At 52.1% G+C, this 17,958-nt stretch overlaps 8 protein-coding genes across 8 annotated transcripts; 2 read left to right on the forward strand and 6 right to left on the reverse strand.

The window, feature by feature from the left end:
* Window positions 1–435: 435 nt before the first annotated feature.
* On the forward strand, window positions 436–1,803 carry PV08_04596 (uncharacterized protein; the record flags this gene model as incomplete). The annotated part of the gene is made up of 1 exon (XM_016378941.1): window positions 436–1,803. The coding sequence occupies one exon, from the start codon at window positions 436–438 to the stop codon at window positions 1,801–1,803; it is 1,368 nt and encodes a 455-aa protein (XP_016237618.1).
* Window positions 1,804–2,163: 360 nt separating this feature from the next.
* Window positions 2,164–3,490, reverse strand: PV08_04597 (uncharacterized protein; the record flags this gene model as incomplete). The annotated part of the gene is made up of 4 exons (XM_016378942.1): window positions 2,164–3,025; window positions 3,117–3,286; window positions 3,378–3,418; window positions 3,466–3,490. The coding sequence occupies 4 exons, from the start codon at window positions 3,488–3,490 to the stop codon at window positions 2,164–2,166; spliced, it is 1,098 nt and encodes a 365-aa protein (XP_016237619.1).
* Window positions 3,491–3,983: 493 nt separating this feature from the next.
* On the reverse strand, window positions 3,984–5,427 carry PV08_04598 (uncharacterized protein; the record flags this gene model as incomplete). Its single annotated transcript, XM_016378943.1, has 2 exons — window positions 3,984–5,310; window positions 5,360–5,427. 2 exons carry the CDS (start codon window positions 5,425–5,427, stop codon window positions 3,984–3,986), a joined length of 1,395 nt encoding a protein of 464 aa, XP_016237620.1.
* An 840-nt stretch (window positions 5,428–6,267) lies between these two features.
* On the reverse strand, window positions 6,268–7,288 carry PV08_04599 (uncharacterized protein; the record flags this gene model as incomplete). The annotated part of the gene is made up of 3 exons (XM_016378944.1): window positions 6,268–6,407; window positions 6,469–7,121; window positions 7,194–7,288. The coding sequence occupies 3 exons, from the start codon at window positions 7,286–7,288 to the stop codon at window positions 6,268–6,270; spliced, it is 888 nt and encodes a 295-aa protein (XP_016237621.1).
* A 570-nt stretch (window positions 7,289–7,858) lies between these two features.
* Window positions 7,859–10,728, reverse strand: PV08_04600 (uncharacterized protein; the record flags this gene model as incomplete). Its single annotated transcript, XM_016378945.1, has 3 exons — window positions 7,859–8,928; window positions 8,976–10,413; window positions 10,462–10,728. The coding sequence occupies 3 exons, from the start codon at window positions 10,726–10,728 to the stop codon at window positions 7,859–7,861; spliced, it is 2,775 nt and encodes a 924-aa protein (XP_016237622.1).
* Window positions 10,729–11,991: 1,263 nt separating this feature from the next.
* PV08_04601 (pyruvate kinase) lies at window positions 11,992–13,879 on the reverse strand (the record flags this gene model as incomplete). Its single annotated transcript, XM_016378946.1, has 7 exons — window positions 11,992–12,319; window positions 12,370–13,203; window positions 13,253–13,374; window positions 13,432–13,512; window positions 13,561–13,607; window positions 13,658–13,702; window positions 13,762–13,879. 7 exons carry the CDS (start codon window positions 13,877–13,879, stop codon window positions 11,992–11,994), a joined length of 1,575 nt encoding a protein of 524 aa, XP_016237623.1.
* A 964-nt stretch (window positions 13,880–14,843) lies between these two features.
* Window positions 14,844–15,208, forward strand: PV08_04602 (uncharacterized protein; the record flags this gene model as incomplete). The annotated part of the gene is made up of 3 exons (XM_016378947.1): window positions 14,844–14,849; window positions 14,906–14,988; window positions 15,064–15,208. 3 exons carry the CDS (start codon window positions 14,844–14,846, stop codon window positions 15,206–15,208), a joined length of 234 nt encoding a protein of 77 aa, XP_016237624.1.
* A 276-nt stretch (window positions 15,209–15,484) lies between these two features.
* On the reverse strand, window positions 15,485–17,066 carry PV08_04603 (uncharacterized protein; the record flags this gene model as incomplete). Its single annotated transcript, XM_016378948.1, has 2 exons — window positions 15,485–15,660; window positions 15,716–17,066. 2 exons carry the CDS (start codon window positions 17,064–17,066, stop codon window positions 15,485–15,487), a joined length of 1,527 nt encoding a protein of 508 aa, XP_016237625.1.
* Window positions 17,067–17,958: the final 892 nt, after the last annotated feature.

The raw sequence follows: 17,958 nt of genomic DNA on the forward strand, positions 1-17,958 counted from the left end.
CCACGACAGATGTCGGACCGGGATGCATGGGAGAGTGCATGATTGTGCCCAACTGTCCCTCCTGCGAGGCATCCTCTCCAGAGAGTCCTCACTCCTCCACTCTGTTTGTAGGAGGGCGAGACTCCTATACAAGAGATAAGAGTCGTTGACGGGAGAAAGGCGAATGTCAAGATGGACATGGTGGATGTCGAGTTAGACGTTGCTTCACGTGATTGCGAATTTTTTGTCTCCAAAAGCACATTATGAAAGTCCCAGAACATCTGGACGATTCTCAATACATGGCTGAAGGGACCAGCCAGGTACATTGCGGATCTTCCATTGCTCGCCCCTGAACCCAAAATGAGAGCAAAAACTAATGAGTGAATCACTACCACCTTGTATGTTTGTTCACCTTTCTGAAATGCCCCATTCATCAAAACAGCATCAAAGGCAGACATGGGCAAGCCTACGCAGAAGGAGAAGGCTCGCTACCAGCTACTCAGACAGAAGCTGTTAGATACATACAGGGGACACTTTGATGACATCCTTTCAAAACCACCGACCGCCGCAGTCGACCAGACCCAACATCGATGGGAGACCCTTTACCCAGCACTGCTAAAGCCGACGAGGCATGCGGTGCTGTTGAATACTTTTCATGGAGAACCCTACTTTCAGCACCCGGGAGAAGCACCGACGAATCCAAGACTTGGAGGATCTTTAGATGAGAGGCTACGAAACTTCGACCTCAAGTCGTCAGGGGAAGTCTCTCCTCTGGAGCTCCTGGAGGATGCTGGTCGATGGCTACCTCCATCTTGTCCACTCCAGCTATATCACCTACCACAGCAACAAACCGATTCCAGCAAAGAATACCTCCTACCGCCTCCATTAAAGAATCTTCACGGCCTCAAAAACTACTACTGTCTCGACTTCGCATCCGTCTTTCCTGTTCTCGCGCTTGATGTTCACCCAGGCCATACCATCCTTGACATGACAGCGGCACCTGGTGGGAAAACGCTAAGTCTCCTGAACCATCTTCGCTCCTCCCTCGTCCCAACCACCGACACCACTGCTTCTGCCTCCACCATTAAGACAAGACTACATGTCAACGAGATCGACTTTCAACGTCGCAAGCGCCTACGAGTCGTACTGGACGAATACGTGCCGGCGAATCTCCTTCCGTCTACGTCGTCTACGAACTCGATCGTCCAAATCACAGGCAAGGACGCAACAGAAGCTTCCAGTTTCCGCGCCGAGACCTATGACCGAATCCTCCTCGACGCTCCTTGTTCCAGCGAACGCCATGTTCTGCACCAGCTTCACAAACAAGAATCCGCCTCAAACCTACACAAGGACCTACTCAATTGGTCGCCTTCCAGCTCGGAGAAGATTGCCAAGAGTCTCCAACTCAAGATGCTCACCAACGCCGTCCAGGCTTTGAAGTTCGGTGGCACTGTGGTCTACAGTACGTGCTCGCTCTCACCACACGAGAATGACGACGTCATCGAGAACGTGGTGAGATTAGTCGACAAGCAGAATCGGAAGCGAACCAAAGACGCATTACGTCGACGCGAGGCCGATCGAGAGAGCGGAGATGATTCAAACATCGAAAAAGACGGAGCAGAAGACGTCCCTCACCCCCCCACAAAACCAGCTCAAACGCCCCTCCCAGAACTGTGGACGTTGGAAATCGACCACGCGAGCTGGTCAATTGGAGAGCCAACTAAGCACGGATGGATGATATTACCGGATCAGCAGGACAATGCAGGTTGGGGTCCGATATACTTCTGCAAGATCACCAAAAAGCGAAAGAAAGGATCACGGTGATGATGGGGGCAATAAACCTTTATGTGTGATGACCATCTTAGTGGGTACTGGGTAGTTGGGTAATGGCCTAGTTGCGCAGTTGCGCAGTTGCGCCGTTGCGGCTAAGAAAGGTCATCGGATACTGATGCTTTCAAGTACGATCTTCACTCAAAGGCTCCCCACGGCGTGACGATATGAATTTTAGAATCTCACCAGACTAACTAGGGAGGCAGTCTTGGTGGTAATGGCCTGTGTAGATCAAAGATGTTCAAGACTACAAAGGACCACGCCTCTTCATTTCCGTTTCGATATTCTGTCTTAAGAAACTTTTTGGTAGCCGTCTAGACACTGAAAAAAAGACATGACAGCAGCCGAAGCAGGTTACAACTTTTTCAGGATATCCTCGAGCACTTCCTCCGTCGACGCCTTCCCACCCAGGTCGGGGGTGACGAATCGTCCCTCGGCCAAGTTCTTGTCGACGGCGCTGTAGATGGCGTTCGCGGCGTCGGGGAGGTCCAGGAACTCCAGCATGACGGCGACGCTGCGGATGGTGGCGATGGGGTTGGCGATGCCCCTGCCCTCGATGTCGGGGGCGCTCCCGTGGCACGGCTCGCCGATGACGATGCCCTCGCCGACGTTGGCGCTGGGCACGAGGCCCAGGCTGCCGACCAGGGCGGCGGCGCCGTCGCTCAGCAGGTCGCCGTACAGGTTCGGGGCGACGATGACGTCGTAGTACTGCGGCTGCAGGAACAGCTTGTAGACCATGCTGTCGACGATCTGCTCCTCGACCCTGAGCCCGGCGAACTTGGGCTGGCCCTGCAGGGCCTCGCGCGCCGTCGACCGGAACAGCCCGTCGGTCTGCGAGAGCACGTTGGACTTGTGCGTGATGGTGACCATGCCCGGCGTGTCGTCGCGGCGGTGCTGCGAGCGCATCCTCTGCCTCCGCACGGCGATGTCGCCTGCGATGTCGGCGATGCGCCACGACGCCTTGCTCGAGATGCGCTTGATGGCCTCGGCGACCTGGCCCCCGTCGCCCGAAGGGTCAGCGTACGTCTTCTCCTCCTTGACGTAGAGGTCCTCCGTGTTCTCGCGCACGATGACGAGGTCGATCGGGTGAGGCGTCGGCGACGCAAAGGCGGGCGAGGCCGTCGTCTTGCAGGGCCGCACGTTGGCGTAGAGCGAGAGTTTCTTGCGCAGCGCCACGATCGGGGACGTGTAGCCTTCGACTTTGGTCGTCGGGGAGCTGTGCGTGACCAGATCCGGATCGCCTTAGCGTCGTTTTTGAAACTCCCTCAAAACCGAGGACACGGGGACAAGGAGTGTGCATCGCATACCTCACTGCTCCAAAGAGAGCTCCGTCACATTCTTTCTGTAGTGTTTCCACCGTCTTGTCTGGGAGGGCGCTGCCCGTGCGCTTGAAGCAGTCGAAGCCGGCGTCGAGGTCGACAAAGGAGAACTTGAGGCCCAGAGAGGACGGGATGGATTCAAGAATGCGTTTGCCGGCCTGGAAACATCCACAAAATAGTGCGTCAGCCTCTGGTTGACAAGTAGTTGTCTTGCACTGCCGCAGACAGAGGAGGAGGACTACGACTCACCGGGATAACTTCGCGGCCGATACCGTCACCCGGGATCAGACCTAGAGAAGTTCAGCAAGGATACCTCGGGCAGCAGCACAGTTCTTACCTATTCTCAACGTTCGCGCAGCCATAGTGTGTGAGTCGAGGGCTTAGAGCTGGAGGATCGCGTGCATAGAGTGGAACGAGACGCTCCGATGTTGGAGAAAAATATTCTGAGTCGAGGCTGGAGTTGGACTCCGCAATCGGAAACACTAACTAAATAATCCACCCACGAGGCTGAGAATCTGGGGATGAACACGACAAGGCAAACACGATCTATTCTTGTGGAAATTGTGTACGCGCAGACAATTGGGAAAGGATCTCGAAGCAGAAGAAATCTACCGCGCGGAATGCGCAGCTTCTGCAAAGGATTCCTCGGATTATCATCAGACGCTATGCTAATGATGCTGCAGTGATGCACCAGTATCTGCTCATCCCCGTTGCCAGCTCGATCGCACGAATGTGTATCTCATCAATGGAGCTTCTCTGATAGTCCCAAGAGCCACATCAGTTCCCTCCCTTCAAGTCAAAGGCAGAAGCCTAGATCTCCACTACCAACGAATTTCCGACCGAATCGAGCGATGGCTAGACGGTGCGAAGTCTTTTGGCTGGATTCTCAGCTGCCGCACTCTCACCGTCACTGTGACTCGATTCTCTCTCCTTGCCCTTTTTTGCAGTATTACTGTTACCGTTGTTGTTGACGACCGTCTTTGGGTCGTTCCGAGCAAGCTTATTCTTCCATTCGAGGGCTTCGCGAACGTTCGACAAGCTTGTTCCAATCCTCGACTCGAGTGTATCCTCGTCGATAAGGCCTTCGCGCCACTTTCGAAGATGTTCTTCGATTTCGTTGACTGCTACTCCTCTAAGTGGTGTTAGAAGGACGCGATCGAATTCTTTGTTCCAAGGTGATGGGCCTCCCTGATCGTCATTGAATCGTGGCTTTCTGTAGTCCTGAGCTGTATGACCATTTCCTCTTTTGTCCTTTACAGATGAGTCTGCATTGGCGTCTCCGTTCGTGGCGAAGTCCGTGGAGCAATTTGAAAGTTCTCCTCGAGAGCTGGATTGACTCTTGGTTTCTCGACGGTGGCGATTTTGGAGAGAGATATCATCTGCCCCGTTGCTGTCTTGAGTCGAATCTGTGTTCTGGCGAGCGATAGCCTGCTGATCTAACTCTGCGCTCGAATTGGTATCTGACAGGGCAGAACCAGGTCGATTGTCGACTTCATTTGAATTGACGACCTGCTCCATGACCTTACCAGCTATACCTCGCTCACGACTGGTTCTCTCAGCCTTCGTAACTTCACGATCTGTGTTCGTATGCTTGGAGGAGTTGGAAAGATGACTATGAGGCTCGCTTGTTGCGTTTTCTTTCCATACGAGATCTCCATCTCCAAGCTCGGGATCAAAGGAGAATGCAGTTCGCGAAGCACACGGCTTGGGGAACTGACTGACCCAATACCGAGGAAGCATTCCAGAGATCTCGTAAGGGGCGACTATGTTAGCATCGTGTAGTGCGCGTGTCCGGGCGAGTCCGTAGTGAATCTCATGTCCGGCACATTCATCCAAGGCAGCGTGCACTGCATCTTTGATCAGGGCTTGTACCGGCTCCCATGCCCTTTTGGGTTGAGACTTATTAGGCATCGTTACGTGGGAATTCTCCATCAATCGATGCAACCAGACTGCAAGTTCGTAGACAGGGCTTTCTGACCGTTCACCGAGGAAGCCGTCAATGGAAAGTTGGGCGTTCGAGACTCCTTCGCGTAATCGCATGCTGAGCGAATTTTTATGTGGGAATAGATACGCCCAGATCACGGAAGCTTCGCAGTGAGAATGAGACCGGTGCCCAACATATACCAAGTATTCTCGCAGTCCAGCCCGGGCTCTTCTGATCTGAACGGTTGGTTGATGCGAACTGGCAAAGTCAGTATATTCCTTTCCTGAAGGAAAAATTGACATCTTACAGGTAGCGGATTAGAGGATCGCATCGATCCGGCGGAGGTACGAAGGTCGTAGGCCTAGTGTCCGCCATCGTAAAGATGAGGACCACGATTTCCACGTCTGTTAGTTGACAATTCAGCAGGTACTAGCGTTAGCTTGATGCCCGAGGCGTCGGAGGTGATGGCGGGGAGCTACCTAGATGTCTTAGAGAACCGGGATGGTTCTGAAATCTGAGGCCAAGAGCTGGGAACTGAAGAGACGAAGAGAGGCAGTTGATAGACGAGAGGGTTGGAGGAAAAGAGGTGACAAAAGAACCCTAGAATAGCTAGGAGGGGAGAGATTTGGGGTGCAAAAAAACAGTGAAGGCGAGTAGAGAACTCAGGAACGCTCGCCAAATCGAAGTGAAGGTGAAGCGCGAGTGAAGCGGTCATATCAAAGGATCCAGCCCTTAGAAAGTAACGAGCATCAAGTCCTGAGTGAGTCTGAAGATGAAGCTCAGAACATGGCTTCACTGACACTGACCAGACGACTGGTGAACTCGGAAACTGACGCAAGGGCTCTGGAGCTACGGATGCGAATCATGCTCGGGATCATTGTATCGTTGCCGCAGAGCTAAATCGTTCGACATGGCATGTTCGATCCAGGAGGGTAGCTTCCCTGGTCAGCCATTACGCCAGACTTACATGACCAAAAACAAGGATGGAGGAGGTTGAGTGTCGGAAAACTCACCACTGAGAACAATCTGACTCCTTCCGTCTCCAGATTCAGGGTCAACAGCATCAACACAAACAGGCGGGAAATGAAGGCCCAAAGCTCGAAACATTCGTGAAATTGAGCATTACTATTCACAGCAGCCGCCTCTAAGTAAGCACCAAAGCACTGCTACCAGGGCACGTTCGCATCCTAATAATTATCAGTCCACACATCTTGATCACTGTTGCTTCTTCGCCGCCAATTGACCCATCTCCTTGTCGAAAGCAGCATAGGTAACCTGTAACGAGGCCAATGCCGACACGCCCACGTATAGGATCGAAAATAGTAGGAACGATACAAGAAGACCCATGAAGATACCTAAGCATGATTAGCTGGGTGCTCCTGACAGATCGCACTCCACATCAGGCTGTAGACTTACCAGGCGTAAAGAACTGGTACTTATCAAACAACGGCCCATCGATCATGGTCTGGTTGTTCTTCGTACCGTTTCCAGCACGAACGACCAGGCCCAAATCCCTCTTCAAGTCAATGTGCAAGCTTTCCTGGAGCTGCGATTCCACGTCATACTCCACTGACTCAACCACTTCGACGGCCCCGGCCCTCGTCGTGGTGTACAAGACCGTATAGCTCTGGGTAGGCAGCATATCAAGAACAGAGGCGAAGAAAGCATCGTTGTGCGCTAGATCGGTCTGCCTTTGGCTGGACGGCTTGGGGAGTGTGACTTTGAGCAGTCGCGGTGCAGAAGGAATTGTCGCAGGAATAGCACCCTTTGAGCCGTCGATCTCGGTAACTTGCACGCCACATTTCGATCGTAGCAGGTCTGTCCAGCTCGACGAGTCGATGCTGCCGGTGACATCAGGCACGACCATGCTGCTTCTGATGCCTCTCGCAGAGTGTCCTGACAGTGCCTGGGCCAGGACAGGCGTGTTCTTTATAGATTCATAATCGTGGCTACTCACGCCGGACTGCGTGACGAGGATGTAGTAATCTGAAGGGCATGTGGACAGGGAGACGGCCACATTTGAAACAAGGTTGCTGGCAGATTGTAGTTGCGAATCTGGGTTCAAGAGCCTACACAATCGCTGTTAGCTACTCTACGTGGCTCTCAGAGGTATGGCTACTGCCAGGGCATCGAGTTCTTACTCTGACGTCGAGAACATAAAGAAGGGTGAAGTATCGAGGTATCCATGAGCACTTCCGGCGGCGAGCGCTAGAGCGCTGAGCCGGAGTAGACGCATGGCTGTAGTGAGTGATAGGAGGATGGTGTTTTGTAGGAAGTTCAGAGGGTGCAAGGCCACAGATAAAGCCCACCTGCTGCTCTCCGCAGCTGCCACCTGCACCTCAGCCTTGCGCCAGCATTTATATCACGTGACAATGACGAGGCTGAGCATAACGGCCTCCTTGCCGCAGCCATGAACTGCTACTACTCACACCGACACTTCAATCACCAGCCAGATGTCCCCTTTTGACCTTTCACCTCCTTGCGCTTGAAGCTTCCATGGGTAGACGGAAGGAACCATATTCGGGTATGCTACCCACCACTCCTTCTGAGTGGGGCGAAGGATACATTTCCTCGTATAGACAATGTGCGGCAAAGGCAATCTTGTAAATGCCCATCAACTTTCAATACTCGTACATCTTCTATAGTAAATATCGTTGGCTGCGTTTCTCATTGTAGGTACGAGGGTACAATGCCGCACGATACAGCCCGAGTGCACCTTTCAGAGAGGCGCAGTCCGGTTGCTGTTCGACTTGGGTATCATGTAGTCCCTAATGCTGTCGGTCGGGAAAATGTCCTTTCCATGAGCTCATGAGAAGTCGTCCATGGGCCTGTCCGTCAATTGGACTCCCTGGCTCTGATTTTGGCCTGGATGACCCTCATAGGCCTGGTAGCTCCGTCTACTCAGACTTCCTCCTCCTCCGACTGGTTTTCGTCCACTGCCCCCGGCAGTTCTTTTCAGGCTACCTACCCTTGACCCTCCATCTGCATCTTTCGGCGTTGGCTGGGGCCCGGAATCCGAGTCCTGGCTGTCATCATCTAACGGCGGCGGAATGTGCGGTCCCGGGCCGCCACCTGAAAATGTGCTCGGCAAATTCAAGATATCTGGTGATGCTTCTTCCGGTTTGCGGCCCTGACCGTTTATGCCTGCGTTCGGTTGGGCAATGGACACTGAGTTCCTATCCACCGCGGACTGATTCTGGGTTCGAGCTTGAACCGGCGAGCTCTCATTACTACCAGGAACCTCTAGGCTTGCCCGTTTCGAGGGTAGACCGATGCCGCTTACACTTCGTCCATGATCAGGCCTTGGGCTAGCAACGACGGGAAAACGTCCAAGGCTGCCATCGGTACTCTTGTCCCGTCTATGGCGATTCGCGGGGCCAGGGCTCTTGTCTCGTTGTCGTTGTTCAGTGATGGCCCGTGCTCGCTCTTCCATATTTGCTCTTCTTGATCGCTCATCGTTCGTGCTGACGACTCTTTGGCGGGTTGACATACTTGTAGAAGATTGGCGCTTGAGTTCGCCAAAGATGGCTTCTTTGTGGTCGAACAAGTCTCGAATTAGGCGATACGCATGTCGTTCTTCCAAGGTAAGCGAACTCTCAGTTCTTGGACGAAGTATACAAGGAGCCAGGGATTGAGCAAGGGCGGTAACGTAGGCTTCGTCAGCAGAAGTGAGGTCAATTAGTCGTGTGAAATGTGTGGCAAGAGCATCGAGTGTAGCGATATTATTGAGACGAAGCTGGCCGAGTGTGGATTGTAGAACCTTGATCCGCGGTGCCGAGTCCACCGCATCAGTCGAGATTGGATTTGGTGCGGCATCGGAGGTTGTAGCGTATATAGTCTTGATAATGTCATAAACTTGGGATGAGACAAGTGAATCTGTCGGTGGTTAGATGTACGTCTTCGAACGCGCAACACTGACTTACCAGGCAATTCAAGGAGGTACAGTTTGAGCACACTGGCGACAATGGGTACTTCGTACTTCTCGAGGATCTCTCTGGGCACTGGAGCACCATTATTTATCTGGTTTCTTAGATGATGCGTCGCTGCCAGCGGAACATCCACCAGCCAAACGTTTCTCCGTGCTTCATCGCCCTCCAGATCTGGATAGTGGCTATCCAGAAATGTCAGTATCGAAGTCACAATGATTGGGACCCTCTTCCTGTCCGCCCTTGCTCTCGCTTCTAGATCGACGCCGAATGTTTGGTCTTCAACGCTGCCATAGTAGTTCTCATATGGCACCACTTTTGGCACAAAAGCTCCTGTTCTGTAATTCTCAAGCAAGTACCTTAAGTCTCCCAATGGCTGTATTGTCTCCTGGTAGAGCATCATATGGTCGACTTGACTCTGGAAGGAAGGAATGCTATTGCTAATAGCACCCGAGAAATCCAAGATAACCGACTTGATTGCTCTCAACCTGTCGGTCTCGCATCGTTCAAGAAACTTCAAATGGTCCATCATCGACTCCTCCAGGTTGCATCGTAGTAGATCGAGCTTGCGTACAGCCGCCTTGTACTTCTCATCTGCTTCCTTTGCTTCACGCTTTAGCCGCTCAGCCGGAGTCTCATTAGGATGAGGGTTGTTTAACGGATTCCATCCTTGTATGGCTTCCGTGATGTTGCCGATGGTGGGTGATTCGAGGATACCGTCTTGCGATGATCCCGTTATCGACCTGCCGAGAGGCTTCTTCTTCTCCGGCACCCCAGTGATCTGGAACACTCTTGTCTTCCACTGATACTTCATTCGCGAACTGTTGGCGAATGTGTTTCCCATGTTGCCAATCAGCCGCAGGAATCCACGATCTACCAGGTCTTGACCAATCTTTTCCGCATATCCCACGCTTGAAGCTTTCATGTGCTTCTGGATGTAGTCAACGATGTCCGTACCGGCAGATACATTCTGATAGACCCCCAGTATGGGTACCTTAAATTCTCCAAGGGGGATCTTCTCAAGCATGTCGGTAAGCAAAGTCTTCAGCCGATCTGGCGAGTATGTTTCATCTCCAATCTCAACGGGGATCTCATCGAGTTCGTCTTCGGGAAGGACTATCTTCGGTGGCGGCGGGCTCTGTGGTTTGGGACTGCCGGTTGCACGATCTTGAAATGCCAACTTGTTCTCCTCTTCGAGATCCTCCACCAACCTGCATTTGTTGAAGTACTGACTCCGCAGCTTTTTGACCAAGTCCGCCTGTCTGTCATGTGCCTTGATTTTGGACTGTAGATCTTCCTGCGAATTCGCTATCCTCGTTGCGTGCGCATCGCACCATCTGGAGAAAGGGTTGACTACCAGTTCGCGAATGTTATCGGCGATCTTCTTGTGGTTCTTGGTGGCTTCTACCATCTCACTTCGGACCCCTTCGAAAGCCTGTGAAGGTCAGCCAGAGCTCACAACGTGCACGATGCCCAGTTGTACCTTTCGAACGCTTGCGCCGTCATCTCGTGCGAAGCCACCCGTCATCCGATCCACAGAAGGCGCAATATCTCCTAACCGATCACTGTAAAACTCTTCCGCCTCTGCTCTCATGCTTGCAATTGTCAGGATCTGGTTATTCTCGATGACGCCTTGCTGGAGTTTCTGGAACAGTACCCCCAGACCACCTGCATAGTCTGAGGACCAGAACGAGTCCGCGAATCCCGGCGCCTTCGGCCTGCCCGGCGCAGGAGCACTCTCCGTCGCCATGGAGTGTAAGCTACGTCTGCGGAGCGGCTTAGGTATTGGCAGTGTGTCCCTTCAGATTGCACGACGGTGGGCGCAGGAGTTCGCAGCGCAGACTTGGAGGACAAGCTAGAGTAAAGGAATGGGCGAGAAGGGAAGGAGAGTGGTCACAATCCAGTTCGTAGAATGCGTGCCAACTGGAGCAACGGCCAAGTGTACAAGTTTCCAGATTCGGCTAAGCACGGGGTTCGTCAAGTAACACAGAGTAAATCGAGAAATATCCAGTCAGGCTGACGGTGAAACGGAAATTGAGGGTGAGCAGGAGTACGGCATTAGGCCTGGGAGTCTGAGACACGAGGTGCTGATTGCGCCCCCAGTTTTACGCAGGAGGATCCTTTGTCACTGTCGGTAATCCATCCCATGCCAGCTAAACAAAACCAGAACCACCCCTGCGAATATCCCTATAGTTCGCCTATTATTGTCGCCAAAGAACCCAAGGAGTTAAAGACCCAGAGTCTCAGAGTCTCTGTCTCTGGGACCCAAAAGACCCAACCATCGGGCACACTCACCACGCTCCAAAATCAAGCATTTACACGTTGGCGTCATCTCAACACCAGTCAAAGTACGGGGTTGTGTACTTAGCTTGTTAGCCACCGCTTGACAGCGCTTAGTGGCTGCCCATTGGCGGTGGCTTTTGGGGCCAATGCGTGGGAAGAGAGTCGCACATGTCTGAACTCTCCCTTTACCAAAATAGATCACCGAATACGGCACCTACTGAAGGTCGTTGTATGCAGCCCCTGAAAAGTGAAATGCTTTGAATTGGCTCGTTGGATACTCTGCGTGACTACTATGAGCAAGAATTATCGCCGCAACTATGCTATTGACACAGCTACTCTTCCCAGGTGCGGTGATTAGGGAAGGACTAATCGCTGGCTCGCTATACTCGCGTTGACGGCGATGCCTCATGCGCTTGTGGACATCAGCAGTGATTTGGAGGAGACTTTTCGAATACCGATAATATGCAATTTCATAGTGAACTACTACTTGCACCCTTCATGTCTGGAAGTAACAATAACGCTTGTCCCGTCCATCTTCATACTGTGGCACGGCCTGCAACGCCCTTGCAAGCATAAACTTCTATCCCAGACTCATTTGTCGCCGGTGTAGGTCGCGCTCAATCCATTTACGGCTCGGAGATTGCGGGGGTTCCGGCGATTGTGGCGGTGAAGGGCCATCAAAGAACTTTTGGGATCTCGTTGGCGTGTTGAAAAACTCGCCGGCGGCGAGTCACTCAATAAGACCCAGATTCTCTTCCGCAGGCACGACACGGATGGTGTTGGTATGGCCCTGGCCACCTCTCCATCCTTGAACACACACCACGCTGTCGCCTTGGCTGAGGACGCCGAGTTTGATGGCCTTTGCAATGCCCCATTTGAGACGCTTGTCGACGTCCTGTTGCCAATCTACACCGCTGAAGTCTGGCTTTTGCTCGGGGAACAAGAATGGGTACACTCCTCTATAGAGGTGGGCATATCGAGAGGCAGCGGCATTGCGCGTGACCATGATAATGGGGCACACTGGACGGTACTTCGACAGCAGCCGGGCGGAGTGTCCACTGTTTGGGTCAGTATAACACACACAATTCCGTAGGATCAGTATGCTTACCTGGTGGTGAGAACAAGGATTGCACCAGCATTCAATTCCATACTTGCTCCAACAGCAGAAATTGCAATTGACTCCACAGTATCAATAGGTCGAGGACAGGTGGTCCTCAGCTCATCAAACACATTGGCATAGGGGATGGCAACCTCCGCCAACAGGCAGGTCTCGTGCATCATTGCCACAGCTTCCTTGGGATAGCTGCCTTTGGCAGTCTCACCGGACAACATCACACAATCAGCACCATCAAGAACAGCGTTGGCAACATCCGAGACTTCAGCACGAGTTGGTCGGGGGTTGTTCGTCATAGACTCCAACATTTGAGTTGCACAAATGACGGGTTTGCCCTTCATGTTGCACTTGGCAATCATCATCTTTTGGGCGATGAAGACTTTCGCGGCAGGAATCTCAATGCCCAAGTCGCCACGTGCAACCATGACACCGTCCGTCTCCTCGAGGATTTCGTCGAAGTTGTTCATGCCTTGCTGATTTTCGATCTTTGCGATGATCTGGATCTCCTTGCCGGCTTCGCCAAGAATTTTGCGGATATGCTTGATATCCTCACCTCTACGGATGAAAGAAGCGAAGACCATATCGACCTTGTTCTTGACACCAAATTGAAGGTCGGCAATATCCTTTTCCGAAAGCGCGGGTAGGTCAACGTCGGTGCCGGGCAGATTGACACCCTTGCGGGACGAGATCTGTCCGTCATTGAGTGCACGCACACGGACTGTCTTGTCGTCGACGATGTTGATGACTTCAAATGACTGGATGCCATCGTCCACATAGATCAACTTGCCAGAGTCAATCACCTTGGTGATGTTCTTGTAGTCGACGTAGCTAACTCTTCGTCAGTCGGAGTCGCTCGGCTGATCTTCTTGACACTCACAGATTCTTATCGTCGCTGGCAGTAGCATATTGGTCATCGGTAGTAATGTTCAGTTCAAGGCCAGCCTTGATCGGAATATCCTTGTCTCCTGGCGTGTTTCCGGTCCGGATCTCGGGTCCTTTCTATTGTACATTGTAAGTCAAGTGCCTCTCGTGAGTATCGTGAATCGAGCAACTGACCGTATCGAGGGCAATGGCGACGGGACGGCCCTCGTAGTCCTTGGCCGATTGTCGTGCGTTGTCAATGACGGATTGATGGTACTACGAAAGGTCAGTATATTCTCTGAGACTGGAGTGAAAGGCGCAAACCTCGTATGAGCCATGGGAGAAGTTCATCCGGACCACATTAAGACCAGCTGCAATGAACTCAGTACAATGATGGTTCCACGTGCAGCTGCTAACATACCCTTTCTCAACATCGTGATCTTCTCAGCAGAATTGGTCTTGGGACCTAGAGGCAATTTGTCAACCCAATATGTCCATGTCTCCCTGAGTCCTGCCGCCACGAACCGATGGTGCAGATGATGCTCGTTCTGCGGTGGTTCTTTTTGGGCTGATAGTTGATATTGAGGTTGCAACCCCATTCCAACTTGGTCCGGTTGGCGAGATGGTCCAAAGCGTCACCCATTTTGCCTGTATGTCTCTTGTTCTTCGGGATAGTTGATCTGGTAGAGCAGCTGAGGGGAGAGGGCGGCAGACGCGGAGATGTATCAATTAGGCGGTAATGATGTCCGGTGCAGGCCTAATAATAAGTCCTGGTGAGTAACTGCAAGCGACTGTAAACAGCAAAGAGTCCTTACCACTGGAAAATCTTTTCACCACGTTTGTGTCGATGGGAGAAGCAATGTTTCAAGGCGACGAGAGACCGGGCAGGAGTCTCTACTATCACCAGACTGGGAAAAAAGCAATGTTGAGGATCTGCTAGAATAAAAATGTCGTGTTGGATGGAGTACCAACGTCACGCTTATCTTGCTTTTAGGCCTGAAAAAGAGCTTCCAAGTAGCTTTGAAGCCGAGCCTAAGAGACCCTCAAACTGAAGGTGCAACGAATGAATGCACGTCGGTCAGCGACGCCGCGATTAAAACGATGGGGAGTGGATTAGAGCACCAGTAAATTGGACAATGCGACGAGTCCAGACGGAGAATCTCAACCAACTAATCTGAGCATATGCCACCTCAGAGGGCATCCAGCATGGCCGTCGTGGTGGGGGTTTTGCTTCAGGTGCTGTCACAGCATTTGATCATCTATCGACCTGCCCCGCACCATTCCAGTACTGTACATAGGCTATTGTACGTTAAAATAATACCTCCTGGCACCTCGTACGAGGCTCATGTTACAAAGCGCAGCTGCGATAAGATAAGCGTCAGTAAGCGGCGAGCCCATCCATAATCGGCCCGCAACAACTTTGAGCCGAATAAGCCTATCCAGGCCCCAGGAAGCTTGGGACTGCAACATCGCTAGGCAATGAGCACATGCGACCAGGCAAGACAGAAACCTCCTTCTTTCGCATTACCCTGCGTATACTCCGTAGCTCGTGCTAAATCCTCTTCGCGACCCTGATCAACATTGTCACACTAGTCATCATATTCGCCATGGTTGTAAGTCCCCCGGCGCATTTTGTACAACATCTCGGTGACCGAAATCAACGCTACAGCTAGGTCGCCTGACTCACTACGCCTTCGATGCGGTCCTCTTCTCAGCCTTCCTGGCCGGAGTCAAGAGAAGCACTGGTCTCACGTACGTCCTCGTGGCCTCTCATCGCTCAAAATTTGCAGCGTTCGGTCGTCGTCTTCCAGACTAACTAACCCTCAGACCAACCAGTGTCAAGGCCTCCTCTATCGGCGAGAACAAAGAAATACAAACTTGGGTCGACCGGTATCTAGGCGTTGGCGAATGGGTCATGGATCAGTCCGTGGCCATCATGGGAAGCAGTGGCTTCTTCGAGCGAAGGAGATGAGAAGATTTGTCTGCAGGAATGGTCTGTGGACTGTACATACTTGATGCATCACGAGGAGTTAGGACAGACACTGCTGGATTTGCGGTAGGAGTTTTATCTAAAGGGCTGCGCCCTTGAATCCCATCTCTGAATATCTTTTTAGCTGGAGGGCCGCGGCGAAAAGGAATGCTCCAGGGCTTTCAAATTATCCAGTTTGTGTGTCGAGCCAGGACCCTGGCCATATCTTAAGGATCGTGAATAGATGCCCTATGTCTCCTGGTCGGATCTCTTGCGAGACTAGCACTTGACAGTCGCTATGTAATCAGATTGGTCCTGTCTCCTGGGTCTAAATGTGTCGTCCATCAGCCGGTCGATATCGACCCTTTCGTAAAACGAAATATGCCCAAATGGCTCCCAATATTGAGCCAGCCTGTTGAAGTTGATCATAATCAGTTGCGAGGGAATGAACTCATCTGTCACAGGTCAGCATTAGGACATTGTCGCCAAATCTCCAGGAGGGAAACCCACCATTAACAAATCCGCGCGCGGCAACATGTCCACGGCTTCTCACGACCCTCGCCCCTGGAAATGGTGGCTCGATGGCGATTCTGATCAGTCCTGCAGGGCCAATGTCATCCGCGATGAATGTGTATTCACCCCGAGGTACGTTTGGATCACCAGTCAACTTCACTGCTTCAATTGCACCCTGGTGAATGTCATGGTCCTTCCATTCAGTGCCACTCGATGCCGCTTCAGGTTGGCCCAAATCTTCCCAACTCTCATCGCCATCATCGCCAGAGCCGTCCTCACTGTCGTGTTGTGTTGTCTGTTTAATCGATAATGGGTGCGGTTTCTTTGGTGGATCAGAACCACGACTCTTTTCAGTCTGCATGACCAAGAGAAATTCACAGCCATGGCCGGCGTAATCACCCACGAAAATGCCTTGGTACGGCTTGTCCGCTGTAGGAGTGTACAGCGAGGGATCCAATGTGGTCCAGGTACTCACTTGCTCTCCTACCCTGACTCCATATTGCGACATCCCGATGCTGAATTGTGACCAATGACGCAACCGGAATGTGGTCTGCGAGATTTCATCCCACGCCTGGGGTTTGTGGCCAGAACCCTTGAAATTGTCGACGCTTTCAGCGCGTACTCGGGGCATGTTCGGAATCGTGCGAGGCGGCCAGAGACTCATGCTTTTGTCTTGGAGTCGTTCTGGGATATCGCGGCAAAGAGACAGCGAAGCTGATGTGTGCCGACGCTCTGGACCGACCATCATCCTAATCTCCGTCTTCAACCACCCCTGCCGTGCATTGATTGGGACTAGACCATGAGGGATCTTGATGACAGGGTCATCCACCCATAAATGCACCTTGGGATTGAAGTTATGAATTACCACGCTTGGCTTGAATAGCCATAGCATTCCCACTGAAGGATTCCTGTCTGCTAACAAGCGATACCCCTCGATACAACCTCGTCTGGGATCGTACCTGGCGATCATCACTTTGCCAGTGTGGGGATCATCTGATATCCATATCTTGCTTTTAGGGATGAACCAGTACGGATGATGAGTGATGAAGAGTTCGCGATATGAAGGCGATGGGTATGGATCGCGCGGAAAGTCCTCTGGTGGTATATGAGATCTTAAGATAGATTCCCAGAGTGAATCCTTAAGTGCAATGGCACGTAACTGTTGACAGGTCCGACTGAGGGAAACCAAAGATTGGTAGGGGAGGAAACAGCATACTGTATGTAGTATCTCAGACGGGAGGTGTAATAGAGGCGCTTCCTGTTCGATTGCCATAATCAGGTGCTCTGAAGAAGGTGGCGATACATCTTCGGGGTCGTCTTTCTCGCTGTGGCGTCTGAATATACCCATGGCCAGGTGAGAGTCCAGTATATCCAGGCGCCCCAGGTTTTGTTGAAGGTTGCTTCAGCCGCGTGGCTCTAACCTATGACTTTTGCTGGGGATCTGTTTCTGCTCATTCGGAGGCTGGACGATGTCACGGACGGTTCCACCGTGCGATGCCCGTCCACAGATCGAGAAGCGCAGCTGTCTCCAAGTATCTCGTTCAGGGAAGAGAAAAATTATCAGACCAAGGAGCAATGTCGTACAGGAAGAGCGTTGAATAGAAAGGGATCAAGTTGATGTCAAGTCTTGCTGATGAATTGTCGCGGGGTTGAAAGGCCTCATTCAAGCAGCTCTACCGTACCGATATCCCCACCTCACTTCTAGCGATCGCCCCCGACAGACGAGGAAGTGCATGTATCTGTACGGGGAGCGCATCAGTTGATGACAGTGATGCGCTGATGAGTTGTGGTGCAAGCAAGTGGGTAATCTAGAGTCCTCCGTCCTAATGCGAAGGTGGACTTCGTCACTCATACGGGATCACTCGACATATGTGGAAGGTGAGGAGTGAAAGTCGCATGGGTTCCCAAAGCTAAACGTAGCCCAAACGTCCCCAGAGTCGGCGCTCAATCTTCTTCGGCATAGATACGTACAGTAGTAGGTAGATAGGCGTCGCCAGGCCCGAGAGGGGATATAACCGTCACGCTATCACTGTTCAAGTAGGTGGTCTCCCAGGTGGGCTCTTAGGTGCATTCACAGTCTGCCAGGGTGCATAAGCCACCATTTACGTTTACCTATATATACACTACAGACCTACTCAAATTCAAGGAAACAGAGCACTCATGTTATAGATTTCTATGTGAATCCTGAGAACCCTCATTCGGTCTGAAACCACCGAGTCATTCCTGCTCTAAATGTCCCC

This window comes from Exophiala spinifera (genome assembly GCF_000836115.1).
Source record: "Exophiala spinifera strain CBS 89968 unplaced genomic scaffold supercont1.3, whole genome shotgun sequence".
Taxonomy (NCBI): Eukaryota; Fungi; Ascomycota; class Eurotiomycetes; order Chaetothyriales; family Herpotrichiellaceae; genus Exophiala; species Exophiala spinifera.